The 22616-nt window shown below is 43.2% G+C and overlaps 1 protein-coding gene across 6 annotated transcripts in view; it reads left to right on the forward strand.

The window, feature by feature from the left end:
- SEPTIN6 (septin 6) overlaps positions 1-22616 on the forward strand; it is a 71289-nt gene that overhangs the window by 17770 nt on the left and 30903 nt on the right. For all 6 annotated transcript variants that reach the window (XR_005085083.2, XM_037164099.2, XM_037164096.2 and 3 more), the window contains exons 3-4: positions 8097-8292; positions 22002-22188. Coding sequence is in view for 5 of the 6 variants with exons in the window: in XM_037164099.2 (XP_037019994.1) it covers positions 8097-8292; positions 22002-22188 (383 nt within the window). In the remaining variant the exon portion in view is untranslated. The remainder of the gene's footprint in view (positions 1-8096; positions 8293-22001; positions 22189-22616) is intronic.

Consider the following 22616-nt stretch of genomic DNA (forward strand, 5'->3'; position numbering starts at 1 on the left):
TTCAATGATGTTTGTGCAAGGAATGAACAAGTTACCATGTTTTGCTGTGTATAATGCACACCCATGTTTTTGCGCGTGTTATACACAGGATTATTAAACTCACTATTATCCCCATGGTATATAATCATTATACCCATATACAGTGCACATCCTTATTTTTCTCTCAAAAGTTTGGGCAAAGCAGTGTGCATTATCCACAGCCCCACATGCTGTGGGGCCCCACATGAACCACTTATGCTTCTCAAACACTTTTCCATAGTAGCAATTTGGGTCCTTACTAGGGCTTTGCAAAGTGAGCACAGTGAATAGCATTTATATCCTCATTGAACAGATGGAGACCCAGAAACTTAGGGAGGATAAGGGACTTACCTGAGGCAACACAGAATAAGTAGTAGAGCCATGAGAAGGACCCAGGTCTGGCTGACCCTTTGTTCATCCCTGTGCTTTTCTAACTGCCACTAGCAACGTGTCTTGAGAACACAAAAGCATTTGGGAAACTCAAGCACCAACCAAATACGAGGAACAACAGTTCCTTCCCATTCTTTAAGAATCTCTCCTTAGACCTTAAAAAAATCCCAAATTTGCAAACACGATCATAACATATAATTTTCACTACACACCACGGTAAAGCATACCTGCATATTTTCATTGATCTATTTCTAAACCTTAATAATTGTATAATACCATAATAAAGCCAGTTTTCATGCTGGTTGGACTACTTCTGCTAATTTTCTCATCTTATTTTTGTATACAGCATATGGGGAAGTCATTCATGTTGAGGATCTGAGCTACTCCTGAATGGGATATTTTTCTTTAATGTAGTCTAAAGTTCTGTTTTCTAAATGATGTCATTCCTTTTCTGGGACTCTATTTTTTCTTCTCCATCCGCACCCAGCACTTCCACATCATTTTCTGTAGGAGAGTAACTGCACACTTAAGGGCAGGTAGAGCACGACAAAGTCGCTTCCAAACATGGATGGCGGGCAGTCAGCGAGGCCCACTCAGTAGTTGAGTGACTCACTTCCACACACTGGCTTTGGAACCTATGAAATGAAAATATTGAGTTGGCCAAAAAGTCTGTTCAGTTTTGTCCATAAAATGAAAGATGCATTTTTTATTTTCACCAATAGCGTTATTGATTTGGATATGTTGAGTATGTCGGCTGTCTCCCATGTGGTATGACATGATTGTCCTCAAGTAATGTCTCAATTCCATTGCTATCAACTTCAACTGATCTGCCCGACTGTGGAGCATCGTCCAGCGAGAAATCTCCAGCAGGAAAATTGGCAAAGCATTTCTGACATGTTCGATCAGTCACAGCTCCTTCTCTTTGCACTGCACAGATCTTTTTGCGTGTGTTTCTAACTTTCTTGAAATAATAAAGCACAATATGCCAAAAATGTGGCTTATTTTCTTCCATCTTCAGTATTCAAATAGCTACACAGAAATTCACCAATTCTGATGTCTTTTAAAAATGCATGCATGCTGATATGACAGCTGTCACAGTACTACAATCTAACAGAGTTGTTTGGAATAAAGTTTAAGACAACTAAGTGCTACTAGAGCCATCATCCAGAAATAGATGAACGAACTTTTTGGCCAACCCAATATGTGCTCCACAGAATTTCATATCATGGGACTTAAAGAGTCCAGATCTGGGTTGTTTAATTCATCAAATGCCAGAAATCCTCTGATGATTATGGTTAGTTGCCATTAGGAGAAGGATACAAAATAAATAGAAGTCCTGGTGATTGACATCAAGATCAAATGCTATTACATCTAATATTAGCACTGCCAAATCTCTCCAATCTTTGGGTGGTGGCCAACTTATTTTACATAATATTTGATTACTGAAATTTTCCACACAAAGATATTGGATTCTGTTGGCATTCTTCCCAGAGCTCTCTATGACCTATAGTGGAGTTAAGGAGATGAGAAGTGAAATGACACACTCACACCAAGTAACCTCTCAACCAATTACATGGGCCAATAAAGCGTTAGGAGGGAGGCCATGTAAATTAGAATAGCTCTCTGAAGGCAGGCATGTAGGGTAATTGAACATGCAGGTCACAGGCTCCCCTCTGGACCAGAGGAAGGGGCAGCCAAGCTCATGGCAAAGCAAGTGGGAGAAATAGTAAAGCCCTGTCCTTGAGTTTCCCGCCCAGGCATTGTACAGCTATGACTGCTCCAGTGTGTACCTGCTGGGATGGCCTTGCTCAGCTGCCTGGGAAAGACCCCCCAACAGGGGAGGGGTAGGAAGGAGACTCTCATCCCCAAACAGTCGCCCTGTCTCTTTCTTTCCTGTCATGCCACGTTTCAGAAAGTGGCTGCCCTGGTAGCTCCCGTCTTAGCCCTGTAAGTACAACCATTCAATGCAGTAGCCTGGACTGGTTGAATTTCATTCTTCATCCCTGATCCAAAAAAGCCTACAACTCATGCATTCTTCTACTCTCTGTCTGTGCTTTCGACCCTGTCATTGCTCAGAGAGCCCACAATTTGGGCGAAGGTCACAAGCAGTTTAGAGTGGCTCTAAGGCTGCAATCTTGGCGCAGCTATCGGCTCGGTCCTGCTGCTGACTTGGCGAGGGGTTCGTAGCTTGGCTGCTGAAGGTGATCTTTTCTCTCCCAGGATTTTCAGTGACCATGGCTTCATGCCGGTCTACCGCCTGTGCATAACTGTCAGGTTTACTCCCTTAATGACTGTTTGGGCGTAGAAAACGTTTCCTGAAGGAATTTTCTTTTCTTCTCTAATAGGGCATTTTAAGTGTAAAATTATGGTAGCACTAGCTTCCATTATTAAGAGACCTAGGCTATTTTTGGCACAGTATTATTTATCTTGGTGCTGGACTGCTGAGTATTAGGCTCAAGCCCAGCACACTGGGTACCTGGTGTGTATATGTACATGTTTGCGCATGTGCATGTTGGGATTGGGAGAGGGAGTTTTTATGAATCCAGAGCCGCATTGATACGTCAGGGTACCAGTAAATGGAACCTACAGTGATTGTTTTTAGAGGGCTAGCACATGGGTGTGAGCATATTATGACTCCTCTTCAATACCGTAGATTCTCTAGGGTTGACAATAGTTACTGAGTAGGGTGAGGTTCCTCTCCCGCCATAAAAGTATTTACTAGTTGCTCGGCTTTGGAAATTGCTAGGATTTCATGATCATCCTAGATACAGTACAGGAGGCGTGAGAAGAGCCACCAGAGTTAGCAGTACAAGCGCTCTGCTGCGAAAGAGCCCCAAAGAGACTCAGCTCTTCAAATGTGCCAGCAACAGCGATTCCTGTGAGGAGCACAAAGGCTCATAATGATAATATTTACTTTGAAGCTGCTCAGGATTCCAGGCGCAACTGGGCTCTGTTGAACTTGGAAAAAAACATACAAGAGAAGCAGGATTGAGGTTCACTAAATGAGGATGGGAAGGGCAGCTAAACATTCTATCAAGGTCAGGGGTCGATTGGGAAAGGCAGCTGCTCACCTAAGACAGCCTGCCAGCAGTGCTGCTGTGCTGGTCGGTGTGCTGGAGAAAAATTGCCATGGTTTGCAATTTGCTGATATCCGTAGTGTCATTACTTCCACCATAGCCGGGTTTTTGCTGCCAACCTGATGTCACTGCACATGGGCTTGGGAAGAGCTGCAGGAAGCTGGGTGAGCTGGATTTGGCACAGCAGTTCACCAGGCCTCTGCAAGATCAGGAAAGAGAAGGCAAGGTCACCGAGCCAGGCATGACCTTGTCCCTGTCCATAGCTTCCCTTGGTCAAGTGGAGTTCCTGGCGAGTTTCCTTTTGGACACCTCCCTTTTGAATTCAGAGACGTTGCTCTTGGGTTTATTCCACCATTCGGAGCTGCAAGAGACTTTAGCTTCATGTGACTGTGAGCTGTACCATGTGAACAGGGATTAGGGCTGTCTTGTTCACTGCTGTATCCCCAACCCCTAAAACTGTGCCTGGCTCCTATTAAAGGCTTTGTAAATATTTGCTGAATGACCAAATGAACTAAGATATCATGCCCGTGGGATGCTCTAGAGCATATTGATTATTAGCATGGGTTCCGATGTCAAACTGCCTTGATTCACATGCTGACTCTGCCACTTACTACTTGACCAATTACTTCATTTACATTCTATAGATAAGGAAGGTGAGGTACAGCGAGGTTGAGAATGGGAGCAAATGCACACAGCTAGGAAGTGGCTCGGTTAATGTATCTGTAAATTAAGAACAAATCGTGGTATCTACTACCTCTTAGTAGTAGGCTACCTCTTAGTAGCCTCTTAGGCTTATTTGGGGAGTTAAATAAGGAAATATGAAGTATTTACAGCAGTGCCTGGTACCTAGTAAGTGCTGCCTAAATGATAGCTCTTATCATTGTTATTCTAACCTGCTCATTTTATGGCAAAGGAGACTGGGGCCCAGAGAGGGGAAAGGGCTCTGCTCATGGCACACGGTCATTTGGTGATAACCTGACTGTCACTCTCCATTTCATCACTGCAAGGACTTCATTGCACAAGGTGCCAGAGAACACAAATATTAACAGCAGGTGAGGGAGAGAGCTAAGCTTTTCTTTGTTATAGTGATTTTTTTAAAAGATTTTATTTATCTCACCTTTAACAGGACCCTAATCAATAAAAGAAAAAAGCAAGCAAAATATAACCAGAGACATTGAAATTAAGAACAATCTGGCAATAACCAGAGGGGAGGGGGAAGGGGGTAATGGGGGGAAGGGTTTTCAGGAACAACTATAAAGGACACGTGGACAAAAGCAAGGGGTGGAGTGGAGGCAAGGGAGGGAGGTGGGTTTGGCTGGGGTGAGGGGAAAATGCAGACAACTGTAATTGAACAACAATAAAATAATTTTTAAAATAAAAAAACATTTATTTACTTTTAGAGAGAGGGGAAGGGAGAGAGAAAGGGAGAGAAGCATCAATGTGTGGTTGCCTCTCATGTGCCCCCTACTGGGGACCTGTCTGGCAACCCAGGCATGTATGTGCCTTGACTAGGAATTGAACCAGAAACCCTTTGGTTCACAGGCCAGAGTTCAACCCACTGAGCAACACCAGCCAGAGTTGTTACAGTGATTTTTAAGTCAAGGTACAGAGGTCGACACTGGACTATCCCAGGGAGTGTATTTGGGGAAGGCATATTTTATAGTACACGTTTTAAATTGAAATTATTATTATAAGTAATCTGATGTTTCCAGAATGCTATCTGCATTAAGCACAGTGAGTTGAAATCCTCCTGGCTGGTGGTGATGACTTACAAAGGGTTAAGGAACCCTGCTCCATTGTGAGGAGTTGGGAGGAGAGAAATTGACCCCTGGGGACTCCTCAAGTTTCCTGCTGGAGTCTAATTTCCAAGTCCCCACCTTCCTGCAGGCATGTGGAATCTGCTGACCTGATCTGAATTAGGCTACAGGTGCCCGCCCTCCCACTCAGTACTGGGCCTGGGGCAGCATGGGTGGGGGATAGCATCCTAGGCTCTGGCTGAGCCTGTGCCAGCATTGAAAGAGAGTGCCCACCTTACAGCCCCCACCCCCTAGGCTCCACATAGATGGAAAGCTGGAATGGCAGCACTCAGTAGCCATTGGATGGGCTCACTTGATTTTTGCCCTCTTCTCCCGTTGCGTTTATCACAATTCCCTAGACACCCACAGGTTCTCTGCTTCCAGACATTTGTCATTGGACATCTAGTTTCCACAGCCCTTTTCTGCTGGCAGGCATTTGGATGGTCATTTTCCTTACTGCCCTGCCCTGCAGGCGGGCCGCTAGTTCTTCAGCTGTGCAAACAGGGTGGGCCTTTCGCCCTGCAGTCCTGCTCCTGAGGCCTGTGTGAGCTTGTCCTGGACACTCTGGAGTACAGGAAGCTGTCCCCTCTCCAGTTGTCTGAGAATCCTTAGGATCACAGAGCCAGGCAGCCAGGTCTGGGTGCTGGGGAGGCAGGGCTCACCGCTCTCTAGCTGCTGCAGGGCATTCAGCAAAAAGAACTCACACAATAGAAGAGGGGGCAGAGATGGGAATGCACAAGGAAATTTCATTCCGTGTCTTCAAAGACAGGCTGAAATGTAGCTTGAACTTCAGTGCCCAGAGGGAAGGCGGGTCAGGGTGAGGGAGCCACCCTTGTGTTTCCACCTTAGAAATGCTGGCCCCCTTTGCAGTTAGCTACACCCCCACCTTGGGCGAGGAGCGGGTGATACATTCCATTGCTTGGCCAAGTCTGTCACCTCCCATTGCAAAGGCCTCACCTCACCACATTTTTCTTGGGACACAAATGCTTCCTGTTCTTTAGGGGAGGAACGAAGGGGCCTCTTCTGGGAGAATCTTTGCTGCTGATAGGTATAACAGACCCTGGCTGGAAACATGATCTGTGAGAGGGACCATATTTCTGCGCCTTGACAATCAACCCCATTAGTCAAACCTGGCTATGGACTTGGGCTAGGGGGCCGGTAGCTGGCCGAATTGAATGTTCTCCTTGTTCTCTCTCTCTCAGCAGTCTCTCCACACACAGGAGCTTCATCATCACCAGATATTTTTAAAAGCACCTCCTGCATTCATAGCTCATTTTTTGAGAGAAAAGAGGCGTGGAACATCCAAAGCTAGACACACCCAGAGGGTGGAGAGCAGACAGACCATTTGCAGTTACTGGTTGTGAAGCTCTAGCCCTAGGCCTAGGTTGTGGATGTGTGTTGTCAGTCACAGGGGGACCTGCCAGGTCAGGAATGGCCCAGTGTAAACCCACACTCTTGGCTGTAAAGACAGTTGACGCTCGCATCTGAAGGGTTGGGAGGGGGAGGGGAGAAGAGAGGTGATAATAGAAGAATGGCAGGGTAGTGTAGGTATTCAAAGGGCAATTCAAAGTAATTCACTGCTGAACCTTCTATTCCTGAATCCCTTGGGGTGGGATGAGGACCCAGATACAGTCTGGATCTGAGGAAAATGTAAGTGGTTATAGTGCCCAGCCCAACTTGTGGCCTCACATCTGGTGGCTGAGTCCAGTGCCATGAGCTTCCCTCCTGCCTCTTCATTCCCTGAACACTCCTTGGCTTAGGGCAGTGGCTTGGCATCCCTTACATCTTTCAGAAATAACCTCCCCAAACCCTCACCAGTCCCCTACAGCCCTTTCTCCACTTGTCTCCTTGGTGTGAAAGTGAAGACTTTTGGAATGCCAATGGTTTAATTTATTGGTACCCTGCAGCCTGCTAGTTAAACAAACAAATGACTGGTTTGTTTGAAATTTAAGGGGAAGAATAATTTGTGGCCTGCTAAATTCCCTCCTTATTGGCTAAAAATGGTCTCACTAACTGCTCAGGCCCCTGGGAGGACAAGCCAAGAGCCACATTGGTGCCTCGCTGGGACAGCATTCAGGCATCTGCAGAGCCCTGTTTGGTCCTGGCATGGAGGTGACAGACGGACTGAGGGGATATTTATTTGATGACAGACTGCTGTCCCGGGCTTTTAAATTTTTAAATAAGCCTTTAATTTTTATTACAAAAGCTATTCATGTTTCTCATAGAAAATTCGGAAAATACACAAAAGCACAAAGAAAGAAAGGAAAAGCACAGATAACCCCACCACCCTGATCAACTGTCAGTAGCACTGTATTGTTTTCCTTTCAGGTCTTTTCTAGGCATCACGCTACCTCTCCATCATTGCCTGTAACACTTTCTTTCTCTAACTATAAACACTGCAAAAGGAAAAAGGACGCATAGACATGGACAAGGGTGTGGTGATTGCTGAGGGGAGGAAGGGGGGGTTAGGGGACTAAAAGGTAATGGAAAAAATACAATACAGATTAAATAAAATTGCAAAAAAAAAAAAAACCCAGTGCATACCAAATTTTCAAATAACAAGAAAAGAGGAATAAAAGGAAAAGTCCCCCGATCCCATTATCCTGTGATGATTATTGCTAATGTGTTGGTGCAGTTCTTTTCAGTTGTTTTGTTACTTCACTGAGATCAAACAGTCCATATTTCTATATGCTCTTCACTTAGTGTCTTATCATGTACATTTTCCCACGTTGATGAATATGCATCTAAAATATGATGTGGAATGGTTTCACGCTCACTGTGTGAATGGACCATAATTTATCCTTTTGCTTTTTAGGAGAGACAGGTTTGGGTAAGTCCACCCTCATGGACACCCTGTTCAACACCAAGTTCGAGGGGGAGCCAGCCACCCACACACAGCCAGGTGTCCAGCTTCGGTCTAATACCTATGACCTCCAAGAGAGCAATGTGGGGCTAAAGCTCACAATCGTAAGCACAGTTGGCTTTGGGGACCAGATCAACAAGGAGGACAGGTAAGGAAGGTGGTACGGTGGGGAGGCTGGCGGGAGGCCATGGGGAATAGCTCACTACAATGATCTTGGAGAGACCGTAGATGTCAAGGTCCTGCCTAGACCTTCTCTCATGATGGTGAAGGGCAAACAGCAGATCCCTTATCAATGCCACCTCCACCCAGGGTCCCTATCTAAAACAACTGTTCTACATGTTTTGCCAAAAGCACGCATATCTTTCCAGTATGTACCGGTGAGGTCTCCATTGCATTCAGCAAACATTCAGTGAGCTCCTGCCTTGTGTCAGGTGCTGCTATGCTCTGACGATCTGAAAAGGAATGACATTGTCTCTGCCCTTCACATGTTCACAGGAAAGACTGGTTTTAAACAAATCAGTTCCATTGAGAGTGATAAGCTCTGTAAAGGGCAGGGTACAAAGAGGTAGAGGACAGATTCCAATGAGAACATAAAGGAGAGGACACCTGATTCCATGTGGGGAAGTCAGGGAAAACTTCACAGAGGAGGTGTCCACTGAGCTGGCCCTTGAAGGGCAGAAAGGGAAGGTCATGCCAGGCAGGGGTAGCTCGTTGTACAAAGGCAAGGAGATGTGGGAGATTATGGTATGTTCTAGGGAGCAGAAGGTTGCTCCGTTTGGCCAGACCAGGGGCAGAATTACTGTGAATCTAATGAAAGTTAAGCCTTAGTGTTCTCACTTTCACAGGCCTCTTTCAAGGCCCTGTAAGTAATTTTTAGTCATAATGTTATATTATCTTTCTTGGAGGTCCTTCAGATTGTGTAAGCTTAACACTCCACAAAAGCTGAGTCTGCCCCTGAGCTAGTGCTTGGAGTAAGCGGTGGGAAAAGTGAGGCAGATGATCCCGGAAAGGTAGCAAGAGCCAACTCCTGGAGGGAGTTATAGAACGTGCAAGTGTGGAGCCACTGGAAGGTTTCAAGAGGAGAATCATATCATCTGACTGGCTTTTGAAAAAGGTGCTTTGAGATAGACTGGGGAGTAGGAAGATCAATTAGGGGACTATTGGACCAATTGGACTTGGCCACAGGTAAATCAGGTGCTGAGGAGACAGATTTGATAAATATTAAGTAGGTAGAATCAACAAGACTTGGACTAGGGCTATGAAAGCTCAGAAAAATCTGCAATGAGGCCTGTGTTTTCAGCTTTGGAGAGTAGACGAATGATGGTGGCACTCAGTAAGAGAGGATAAGAAAACCAGCTTTGACAGGAATCAGCTCTGTTTTGAACATGTTGAGTTTGAGTTGTCTATGGACCATCCAGAGGCATGATGACCTTCAGAGTGACGCAACTGAATATACAGGGTTACAGGTCAGGAAAGGGTCTGGGAGGGAAATAGAGAGTTGTGTTAAGAAGGTGTGGGTGGTAAGTGACACGTGTAAGATCACCTAGAGATCAGAGCTGAGCGAGATGAACACTAAGTGAAAGACAAAAACCTTGCGATGCTAGGTCAGCAATAGGAGGAAAAGACATGCTAAAGAGATAGAACAGCAGAGAGGAGTAAGCAGAGAGGTAGGAGGAGGTCCGAAGTGTTTGAGAAGGGTGTGTGAAGGATGGGGGAAGATAGCTCAGGGATTAGGATGTGATGTGGGCTGGGGCCAGGGATGGGCTGAGGGTCAGGCTCCATCTACATTGAACTGGAAGTCACGTGGTTGCCACACATGCTCATCGAGAAAAAGTCATTCATCATTTTGAGTGAAGTATCTGCTCATTCTCTGAGGATTCTCTTGCTTCTTAGATGAATTCTATCCCAAATGATCTTATTTCTCCCTTAAAGTTACAATAGCCATACTAATTTCCTTATAATGAATATATTTGGCTTCTTAAAAGTTGAACTTATTTCTGTTTTCCATTTGAAATTCTAAACAAAGGACACCTCTGCTTTTCATGAGCTTTTAAAAAAAATTATGTTATTGTTAATTTATTACTGTTGTCCTTATTTTTCCCTCTTCCCTGCTCCTGTAGCCAATCCCTGCCGTGTTGTCCATGTCCGTGGATCATTCATACATGTTCTTTGACTAGTCCCTCCCCCTTTTCCACCCTTTCCCCCCTCCCTCCTCCCCTCTGGTTACTGTCAGTTTGTTTCTTATTTCTGTGTTCTGTATTGCTCTATTTCTGGTTCTATATTGCTCACTTGTTTGTTTTGTTGATTAGGTTCCACTTATAGATGAGATCATATGGTATTTGTCTTTTACTGCCTGGCTTATTTCACTTGGCATAATGCTCTCCAGTTGTATCCATGCTGTTTTTTAAAAAATACTTTTGAATTTTATCGTTCGAGTACAGTTTTCTGCCTTTCCCTCCCCCCATCCCTCCCATCCCGGTGCTGGGATTTTTTGTTCTCATCTTACTTGGTCGAGAATGAGTTAGACCCTTAGGGAAGGGGATATTTGGGTCACAATATGAGTGCCTAGTCTGAGTTGCATGTTGCTCAGGATCTCCTCAGTTAAATTTCTCTCAGTTCTCAGTTATATACCTTCAGCATATATAAAATCGCAAAACACCTTGATGGGAGTTTGTGACTGAACTGATACAGCCTTTTAGAGGCCAATTTACTCCCATTATATTGGTAACATCCTTACTGTTTTTGTTCATTATAAATATGATATATATTCATAGAAAATAAAATACGGTGGTCCCCCTTATCTTTTGTTTTGCTTTCCACGGTTTCAGTTGCCTGTGATCAACCACAGTCTGAAAATATTAAATAGAAACTTCCAGAAATAATTAGTTCATAAGTTTTTAAAGATTTTATTTATTTTTGGAGAGAGGAAGGGAGGGAGAAAAAGAGGGAGAGAAACATCTTGGACCTGGCCTGCAACCCAGACATGTGCCCGGACTAGACTCGAACTGACAACTTTTTAGTTCACAGGCCAGTGCTCAACCCACTTAACTATACCAGCCAGGGTGCAATTCACATTTTGAAATTGCACACTGTTCTCAGTACCATGATAGACTCTTGCATTACTCCACTCTGTGCTGCCCGGATTACATCATCTCTTTGTCCTGGACATCTATGCTGTACTCGTTAAGCTTGTGTTTGTTACTTAGTAGTTGTCTCTGTCTCGGTGATGCAATTGAGTATCACAGTATCGCCATGCTTGTGTTCAAGTAATCCTTATTTTACTTAATAATGACCCCAAAACACAAGAATAGGGATGCTGGCAATTTGGATATGGCAAAGGGAAGCTGTAAAGTGCTTTTAAGTGAAAATGTGAGTACAGTATATACAGTACTGGAAGATATTTTGAGAGAGGGATATCACATTCACATGACTTTTATTATAGTATAATATCATTGTTCCATTTTATTACTAACTGTTAACCTTTTACTCTGCTTAATTTATAAATTAAACTTTATCACAGGTACGTACGTATAGGAAAACACATAGTCTATATAAGGTTCGGTACTATCTGTGGTTTCAAGCATCCACTGGGGTTTTGGAATGCATTCCCTGTGCATATGAGGGAACTACTGTAATAAAAACTCAAATAAGTAGAAATGGAAAGCCTCCCTGAAACTGGGCTGGGGAGCAGAGGTGGAGTAAGCTTCAGGGACTTGTAAAAAAAAAAAAAAAAGAGTTCCCTCCATACTGACAGGGTCATTTGGGCATAAAACGATGCCAGTGCAGCTACATGGAAACAGCATTAGAACACCTGCTTTACTCACGGTGCACAACTGAGAAGAGCAGTGATGAAGGACATATCCTGGAGAAAGCCACCATTGAAAGGATGTTGGAGCAAAAGGATTCCAAGAGGGAGACAGGAAGACTGGCAGGAAAGGGCCTCAGGAACTCAGGCTTCGGTCTCAGACAGACCTGGTTCAAATCCCATCTTGCCTCTATGAGCCCAGGGAGCTTGGACAAGTGTTGTTGTGCCAGTCTTAGCACCAATGTGGCTGGATTGGCCCTTGTGCTTCTTATGATTGAAAGACACCCTGAGCTCTAACCACTGGGCAACTTTGGCAGGGGGGTGGGGGCGAGGTTTATTATTCACAGGTCCTGGAAAGCACATGACACAGATCGCAGGTACAGCAGAGAGAGAGAATGTGGGCCTGGAGTTCGGCTTTGATTAAACTGAAGCTGCCGGGCTAAGATTTTGTGGGCTCTCTCTTTATTGGTGAATTTAAAACACAAAGGGAAGAATTTGAAGTTGGGGAAGGGAAAAAACTAGTGGTCCAAAAGTTCAGTTATGGAAATCAGCCAAGATCCCTGAAACAAAGAAGTTTGGGATAGGGATGAGGGGGATTCTGATTCTTTTTTTAAAATATGTGTTATTTTGTAAAGGCTTTATTTATTTATCTTTAGAGGGGAAGGGAAGGAGACAGGGAGAGAAATATCAATGTATGGTTGCCTCTCATGCGTCCCCTGCTGGGACCTGGCCTGCAACCCAGGCATGTGCCCTGACTGGGAATCGAACTGTGATACTCTGGTTCACAGGCCCGCGCTCAATCCACTGAGCTATGCCAGCCAGGGTAGATTCTGATTCTTTAAGTAGCTGGTGATGTGCTTTATTCAGACAGCCAACTTTCAAGTGAATGCCTCTTTGAAGTGGATGCTTTGGCAATAGAAGCTTAAGTCAGGCACGTGCATTATAAGAAAGACAAAATGGAACAGTCAGGGCTTACACTACAGTAACACAAATTCTCTATGCTTCAGATTTCACATCTGTAGACTGGGGGTGATGATAATACTACTGTCTACCCTAGAGGATTGTGGTGAGTCACAGTTGATATGCATGGCATATGAAAGGCTTAAACAGGTCTTACCCCTGTGGCTCAGTTGGTTGGGCATCATCCCACAAAATGAAAGGTTTCTGGTCCTGTCGGGGGATGTTTTGCTCCTTCTCTTTCTCCCTCCTCTCCCTTCCCTCTAAAAATAAATAAATAAATTTTTTTTTTAAAAAAAGAAAAGCTTACATAGACAACAGTGTGGGAATTGACTGTGGGAGACCAGGGGTAGGCTGGGCTGGGTGGAGGAGGGCAAAGGGGGAAAAATTGGGACAACTGTAATAGAATAACAATGTTTTTTTTTTTTAAAGAAAAGCTTAAACAGTGCCTGGCATAGAGTAACTAATGAACTGAACATATTGTTATGATCATGACTTATTGGTAGAACAATCAAGGGACAGTTGTATCTTGTAGTGTATGGGAAGAAATGATAAATGGTAACCAGGATGATAGAGACCAAAAAATAGCCATTGGGTTTGGCAACAGAAGGTCATTAACATATTTAGGAATAATAATTCCAGAGAAATTGTTGGTAGAAGCTAGATTGCCTCAAGTGAATGGGAGGTAAGGAAGTGAAGGCACTAAAATAACAAAAAGGATACTAGAATAGAAAAGTGAACCCAAGATCAAAGTCATGTTTCTATGGGAATTTAGCATAAATAAATCAGAAGGGAAAGAATTGGCTATTGAAGAAAATGTGCTGGGAAAATAGGCCATCCGCTAGGAAAAAATAAGACAGACCCTCCCACACAAATACCATTAACAAAAATAGATTCCAGTTGGATTAAAAACAACTTCTAAAAATATAAGGATAAAATATAGGGGAGTTTTTTTTTTAACTCTGGGAGTTTATAAGGCTTTTCTAATTGTAACACAAAATTCAAAAGTCGTAGAAGAAAAGACTGACAAATATAAATTCATTAAAACAAAAAAACCCTTTGTATATTGAAAGATGGCATAAACAAAACTAAAAACAAATTACAGTTGGAGACAAAACATTCGCAACCTATCTTACAGGCAAAGGGTTTCCTCTAAAATGTAAAAATGTTTCTATAATTCAACAAAAAATTAACTGGTCATTGCCAGAAGGGAACTATAAATGGCCAGTCAACATGAAATAATGCTCATTGGACTTTATTAGTAAATAGGGAAATACAAATTGAAGCACTGAAAAAATTTTTTATCCATTAGATTTGCAAAAATTAAAGATAAAAATATATCCACTGACATCAGGTAACTTCATTCATTTTGCTCTGAGTGTAAATTGATGCAGATTTTTTAAAAATATTTTTATTTTATTTATTTTTAGAGAGGGGAAGGGAGGGAGAGAAACGTTGATGTATGGTTGCCTCCTGTGTGCCCCCTACCAAGAACCTGGCTCCTAACTCAGGCATGTGCCCTAGCTGGGAATTGAACCTATGACCCTTGGGTTTGCAGGCCGGCAGTCAGTTCACTGAGCCACACTAGCCAGGGTTGATGCAGATTTTTTAGGGCAAATTTGGCAGTATACCTTATGATCCAGCAGTTCCACTTTTAGGTGAACAGCCTAGAGAAACAATTGCACATGTTCATAAACAGCATATAGAAAAGATGTTCACTGTATCACTCGTTATGGAATTTTAAAAAATTAAACAGTCTAAATTTCCACCAATAGAACAACTAAATGAGCTATGGTAAAACCATACCATAGAATTACATCTGGCAGTTTAAAATAATGAGGTAGATCTATGTGTATTCATGTAGATATGTTGTTAAATGAAAAAAGAAGTTGCAGAATGATATGACCATGATACCATTTGTGTAAATCTGCCCTTTCCCAATACAACAACAAATGTTTCTTTTTCTCTTTCTCTCCATATATGTGTGTGTGTGTGTGTGTGTGTGTTTGTGTCTATGCATAAAGAAGGTATGCAAGGATAGTCAACAAACCGAAAATAGTAGTTACCTCTGAGGAGCAGTGAATAAGTACATGTATTGTTTCCATAATTAAAAATAAAATAGATGCCCTGGCTGGTGTGGCTCGGTGGATTGAATGTGGCCCTGTGAACCAAGGGGTCTTTGGTTTGATTCCCAGTCAGGGCACATGCCTGGTGTGAGAGAAAGACTCTAAATGCAAACTGTGTGCCAGGTACAATGTCAAGTGTCAGGGATACTAAGAAATAAGACACAGTCTTCAGTTAAGGAGCTTGCAGTTTAGAAGAGGGGATAAGTACGTATACAAATTCTACATAATTTAGTAAGTATAATAAGAGACAAGTATAAGGAGGTCGTGGGAATAATAGGAAGAGTAGCAATTGGCCAAGCCTGGTGGTGGCAGTGTAGTGCGGAGGTTGCTCAGAGTTGAGAGGAGGTGATCAGGAATGGCTGAACTAAGTCCTAAAGTTTTGTAGGGTGAGTGTAAGGTAGTCAACTGGCATATAGTGAGTATTCAGTATATATTTGTTAATGCATGAATGAATGAATGAATGAATGATATATACATTGGGGAAAATGTATACATTGGGAAAAGTGAAACACTAAAAAGTATACCTCTAAATTTTCATCACTCAAAACCTAAAGTATCCAATAGATGTGTTAAGTAGGATGCTGGTGAAGACAGAAAACATTTATAATGTATTCAGCAGTGAATGAGAAGTAAATTTTTTAAAAAAACATTTATTTTTAGAGACACGGGAAGGGAGGGAGAAAGAGAGGGAGAGAAAGATCAATGTGTGGTTGCCTCTCGTGCGCCCCCTACTAGGGACCTGGCCTGCAACCCAGGCATGTGCTCTGACTGGGAATTGAATAAGCAACCCTTTGGTTTACACACTGGCGCTCATTCTACTGAGCTACACCAGCCAGGGTGGGAAGTAAATTTTTTAAAAGAATAAATTCTTTAAAAAAACATTTTCATCTACTCAATATTTATTGAGTACCTGTTATAGGCCAAGCCCTGTGGTAGATGCAGAAGACAAACTTGACTGTTAAAGGAAAAGAAAACATAGTGGAGTAGTTGGGGAGAAATGTGTGGTTGAGGAGGATTAGGTTGAGGAAAGGTTTTTCTTTTTTTTTTTTTTTTTTTTGAGATGCGGGAAGACTTAAGTAGGTTTATAAGTTGAGAGGAAGGAATCAGTAGGCAATGAGAGAAGCAAGGTTCTAAGAGCCTGAAAGGAATAAGATCAAGTGCACCGAGGAGATGGCCCTCGGACAGGATAAGGGACACTTCATTCTCAGAGACTAGAGAGAAACCAGGAAGAGTTAAGTTCTGGAAGTTGAAGAAAGTAGTAAAAGTTTGGATGGGTCAGTGAAGGCCATGGGAAGGAAGCCACTCAAAGCTGAGTAAAGGGATTGACATGTTGCTCTAAAGGCCTATATGAGGTTGGAGGTCATGAATTTGTAGTGGTGCCAACACCTGTAATTTTGTGATTGCTTCTAGCCCATTTCAGCAGTAGTGGTGTAGGAGCAGAGAGCACATCCTGAAATTTATTCAGCACAGCAGTTTTGCTAGGTAAGTGGGGTAGAAGGCAAGGGTGCAATGGGAATGAGGCTGTTGGTAGGAAAGTGGTTCCGGTAATCAATTATGGAGTTGAGCTTGGGCTGAGAAGGAGATGAGGCCAGGAAAAGGCTGATACGCTGTGAGATAAAGGAGAGGTAAAGGTACCAGAGGACTTGATGTGATGAAAGGTTGATGTTTGTGAGGGCTGAAGGCAAAAGAGAGCTGGAAAAATGGGAGATTATGGTTAGGTAGTGAGGTGTTAGAGGGAGGATGTCTTGGGTGAAAGTGGTCTGGCTAGTGGTAAGGTATGGAGGTCACTGAAGTAGAGGGAGCTAAAGGTTGTGAAGTTGAGGCAATCAAAGAAGAAAGAGGCTGAAGAGGCTCTTCCAAAGCACATTGCAATCACCCAGAATGGGGAGAAAGACTTTGGGTCAGGTGCTGCCAGAAAAGGATGGAAGAGATCTCAAATGAGAAAAAGGCTTTATACTGCCGTAGAGGAGTAACAGTCTAAAAGTGCCTCTGAGAGTCTATGTTGAGTGCCCACCCCACTGACCCCAGGGTACACCGGCTGTGGGAAAATGAGATGCCTGCACTGTATTCCAGGTATTGGTGTCTTCAGGGTTGTGGTATCCCCAAGGAAAAATGAAGTTACCATTAAGAAAAGGAGGTAGGCAAGTTCTGTAAAAAGGAGGATGGTACAGGCCAGCACTTCTCAAGCTTTAATGTTGCATCCAAGCCTTGGAGGCTCTTAATCAAATGCAGATTCTGATCCTGTAGGTCTGGGTTGGAAACAGGGGATTTTGCATTTCTAATGAGCTCTCGTGTGATACTAGTGCTGCTGGTCCAAGACCACACTCTTGACCTCTTGAGTGGCAAAGATGGAGGCAACTTTGTTTATCATGGTACAGGGGTTTCAGAGGGTACAGTGGAAATGTTTTTGAAGCATGAGAGCTGCAGCAGAAGTCCATGATGGACAGAGCAGAATAAGGATGTGTGTAGAAGGAAGAAGAGGTGACTAGCAGCATGGTGACAGAGCGAATTAGCTGTTGTCACTTTTATTCCAGTAGGCCTGACCTTGTGGCATCTTGGCTTTGGTGTCTGGGATAGTGGTGTTCAAATACAGGGTCTGTGATCTGGTCTTGTAGGTTTCCTGCAGGGAGCCTCTGATGGCTGTGTTGGCACATGGACTGGCACACGGAGGAGGAAGGGGAGTGGGATGACCTCCAGGTGTCCAGGAAGTATGATAGGAGGGTGGTAATACATGAGGCCATGGGAGTAAGTGAGACCGCCCAGGGATAATATGCATGGAATGTGTAGGACAACAGAAGGTGGTCCGGGATGGAACCTCAGAAACAAGCCACGAGTTGATGTAGGGCGAGTGAGAGCTATAGAGGTAGGATATAGTGGTGGCAGTAAAGACAGAGGACAGTGTTTCAAGAAGGGACTGGTCAACATTATCCCTAAAAATGAAACTCATGGACATGGACAATAATGTGGTAATTGTGGAGGCAAGGAGGGGTTGGGTGGAGGTGGAAGAGGGTATAGGTGGATAAGTGATGATGGAGAATTTTTTAAAACTGAGAAAAAAATTTAAAAAGATAACAATTGAAGTGTTCACTGAGAGATAAAATTACTGTTTTTCTATAATGTGTCTGTTTAGTAAACCGAAGCTAATCAACTGAAAAACAATTCTATGAACAATTGTTCAGTAAGGAAGCCAATTTCAAAATAAACATGCAAAAAGGCATAGACTTTTTATCAACTAACAATAACCAATTAGAAACATTATGCAGAAGATCCCATTGACAGCAAAAAATAACCCCTCTACCCACAAGACCTTATGTGATCTGTCCCATGCTGCTTACTTGCTTCATCACTTACTATTCTTGTTTTTATTGAGGTGAAATTCACATGGCATAAAATTAACTATTTTAAAGTGAACAATTAAGTAGCATCTGATACATTCACAAGATTGTACAACCACCAACCTCTATCTAATTTCAAAATATTCTCATCACCCCAAAAAGAAATCCATTAACAACTCCCTACTTTCCCTTCCCCTCAGCCACTGGTAACCACTATTCTGTTTTTTGTCCCTGTGAATTTATATATTCTTGGACCTCAGATAAATGGAATCATACAATACTTGTCCTTTTGTGACTGGCTTCTTTGACTTATGGTATTTTCAAGCTTCGTTCATGTGGCAACATGTATCAGAACTTCCTTCTTTTAAATGACTGAGTAATAGTCCATTGTATAGATATTCCACATTTTCTTTTTCCAGTCATCAGCTGATGGACATTGGGTTGTTTTCACTTTTTGGCTAATGTGAATAGTTTATTATTCTTCCTCTCCCTTGCACTCTTCCTATTGTTCCAACTTGCCTGAGAACCATTACATTTGCTATTCTTCTGCCGGAAATACTCTTCTCCCAGATCCTCCATGGTTCTCTCATTCTCATTTTTGCAGCTCAAATGTCACATCCTCAGAGAAGCTTTCCACAATCACTATATTTGAAGTAGCTGAACCCTGAGTCATATGTTATCCCATCATCCCATTTTATTTTCTTCATAGTATGTCTCACTAATTGAAACGGATAAGAAGTAGGGTCTAGAGCAGATGCTGTTTTGTGCCTTTGGACCCTATAGCAATCTAGTGAGACCTATGAGCTCATTCAGAAGAAGGTTTTTATTTATTTTTGATTTAATATTTATTGTATTGCTTCCATCACCATTTAGTCCCCTTGCACACCCTTCTGCAATCACCACACTCTTGTCCATGTCCATGAGTCCTTTTTCCTGTTTACTTAATCCTTCTACTTCCTTACCCCCGCAGCTGTCCTCCTGCTCTCCATCTATGAGTCTGTCCCCATTTTCCTTGTAAGTTGTCTCTTCATTAGATTTCACATGAGTGAAATCATATGGTTTTTAAATGCCTAAAATACACCATTTTACTAAATATAGTTAATACTGAAATATCTTAAAATTGTGATTTAGCAATTCTTACATGTCTCTAATAATTCCTGACATAACCATACTTGTAGGCAGGTCTAATAACTGTCATAATTTAGAAGTTTGATGAGTATAAATGCTATTTTGAGATATTTGTTAAACTGTAAAATAAAACAAAAATAGCCATGATTTCTGTAGGTTATAAAGTCTTGCGTACTGCTAAAATTACTCTAGATTGTTACCTATGTTTATACTTGAAGAAAATACTAAACTTTAGTTACAGCTTAGTGAAAAACATGTATTTTTGTCCCAACTCATGGGTGCTATGAATTCTATCGACAGACCTTAGAGGGGTCTGTGGACTGCAGTTTAAGAGCTCCTACCCTTGCCCTCACTGGTGTAGCTCAGTGGGTTGGGTATCATCCCGCACACTGAAAGGTTGCTGGCTTGACTCCCCGGGTCAGGGCACATGCCTGGGCTGCAGACCATGTCCCCAGTTTGGGGCGTGCAAGAGGCAACCAGTGGATGTATGTCACACATTGATGTTCCTCTCTCTTTTTTTCTCCCTCCCTTCTTCTCTCTCTAAAAATAAGTATCCTTTAGAAAAAGGATACTCCTACCCTAAAAAGTGAAAGATAAACAGTAGTGATGAGGAGGGGTAGAGTATGTCGGAGCTGGAAAAGATTATGGTAAGCCAGGGAATAACTAGCTAGGAGAAAGTTCCCTCTCTAGCCCTCACACCCATGGAACTTGGGTGTGAAATTAGTAGTAATTTCCAGTTGAGAAGAATATGAGAGGAGCAACTTCTTTGAAGAGGAGATGGGTATCACTTAGAGGAAGGAAGATTTGGTGAAGAGGTTGCCTATGGAAGTACAGAACTTACCAGGGACTGGGATCCAGTGAGCACAGCAGAGTGGGGAGGGAGAGAGGACCATTACGGGAGGAGGAGCCATTGGGAATGGAAGTGAAACCCTTACTACATTCCTGATTACATGCTGGACACTGAGGACACGAAAATGAATCACCTATTTAGGATTAAACGGAACCAAATTTTGTTGGTATTGGTTAGTTTGGCTGGTCTGATTCATACACTTCTTCACAGACCCTAAGAACTAGGGTCAGCAGTAAACAGATAGGCCCAGAGTATCTATCACTAGATATTCAGGGGGAAAAAAGAAAAAAAATACACATTTTTCTTTCCTCTTTTGATCCCTTTTGTAGAGAAAAAAACTGAAGTATAAAAGTTATGTAGTGGAGAAAAAAACGAAGCAGTGCCATGATTAGATCATTCAAACCAGCCAATCATCCAAAAATTAATTAGACATGTCTAAGGGATGCATCCCCTACCTACCCTCACTCCTAATTCTTCAGGATCCTTCTGAGTATCTCTGCAACCAAGAGATTCTTAGATGTGATTCCCCTTCAGAGCAATGGTTCAGAGGGATCGAAGGAAGAAAGGACTGTGTTTGTAGATTTTTGTCTAGGGCTGCAGAGGTACCCTCTGCCTGGATCTCTCCTCTGTATATGGCTCCCAGAATCTAGGACTCTGTGATTATTTTTTTAAATCTATTTTTACCTTCTCTAAAAGGGGAATCTTTCAAAAGGGCTCAGGTTGGGGGCTGCTGCAGGTAGGAGGCACCGTCTGGGCCTCCTTTGATCATGTTCTCTTCAGGCAGTGGTATCTGCCAACTCGCTGCCCCAGGCTCTTCTAGCCTGAAGGGAGGAAGCCCCAGAAGGAGAGGCAGCAGATGATGGGGAGATGAGAACAGAGGCAGGGCTGTAGTGAAGCTGACTCCGGAAGATCAGAAAGAAGCGAGGCTGCAGGGGCCGCTGGAATGGTGGGGAGTGGTGTTGAGAAGCTTCCCAGGACAGGAAGGAGTTGAGGAGTGACTATTGTTTAAGAAGTTCCAGTAAATCCCTGACTGGTGTGGCTCAGTTGATTGGGCATCTTACTGCAGAACCAGGGGTCGCCAGTTCGCTCCCTTCCCCTCTCTCTAGAAATAAAGAAGTAGAATCCTTTTTTAAAAGTTAAAAAAGAAAAAGAAGTCCTGGTAAGACCTGAGGTCTGCAAAGGGTGGCTGTGCGTGCAGACTGTGAGCTTGGGTATGTGTGTATATCTGAAGGCTGTGGTGAGGGTAATATCTTTCTCAAATTTGCCTGAGTCACTTAGATTTTAAAGTCACAATCTTGGAGGAAATGAGAACTGGAACAATGTCTGGACCTTAGGAGAGCCAAGTGGGAAATGCTACCAAACCTTGCAAGGCTGAGCAGAACCCAGTGCGTTCTTACAGCCTTCCCTAGCAGCAAGGTCCTGACCTCCGCTGAGTACCCAGCACAGAAGGAATTTCTGGCATAATTGGCAAAGGCTGTATGGATGAGGTGGACATTCAACTGGGCCCTGAGGTCTAAAAGGACAGGATTGGGATGAGAAGAGAGAAATGGGCATTCCAGAATGAAGGCACGCAGATGGGCATAAGTTGGCTCATGTGGGGACCAAGGAGGTGACCATTTTGAAATGTCCGGGCCATTTTCTTACTCTCCCCTTTAGCTACAAGCCCATCGTGGAATTTATCGATGCCCAGTTTGAAGCCTACCTGCAGGAGGAACTGAAGATCCGCAGGGTACTGCACACCTACCATGACTCTCGCATCCATGCCTGCTTGTACTTCATCGCCCCTACAGGTCATTCTCTGAAGTCTCTGGACCTAGTAACAATGAAGAAGCTGGATAGTAAGGTATGGAAGCAGGGGCAGCTGGGTAAGCTGGGTCATTCTTACTGGTCTCTTGTACAAAGTAGAGGCCAGGTTCCAGAAGAGGTCTTAAGGTTTCTTCATCCTCTCTTTTGTTCCCTCTTACTCCATAAAGATGGTGCTATTGATCCAGATTCTTTGCCAAATATTTTGTTTTCCCAGCATGGGGCACAGGTTTGCCCCGAGTTGTCTTTCTGCCCTGATCCCTCTTGGGCGTAAGGGTACGTGCAAGGATGTTCCAATCTAGGGGCTCAGGCTTTGGCAAGGTGTTTTTTTAATTTTGTTTCCATGTTAACTGGCCTGTACTAAAATCAAACATTCAGACTAGGCTTTGAAAGTTATTATTCTTATTATCAATACTTATTTTTATAATTGCAGCTAACATTTGTTAAACTCTTGTGCGCCACCATTGT

This window comes from Artibeus jamaicensis, unplaced genomic scaffold (genome assembly GCF_021234435.1).
Source record: "Artibeus jamaicensis isolate MK-2021 breed Jamaican fruit bat unplaced genomic scaffold, CSHL_Jam_final contig_1686, whole genome shotgun sequence".
In the NCBI taxonomy this organism is placed as follows: Eukaryota; Metazoa; Chordata; class Mammalia; order Chiroptera; family Phyllostomidae; genus Artibeus; species Artibeus jamaicensis.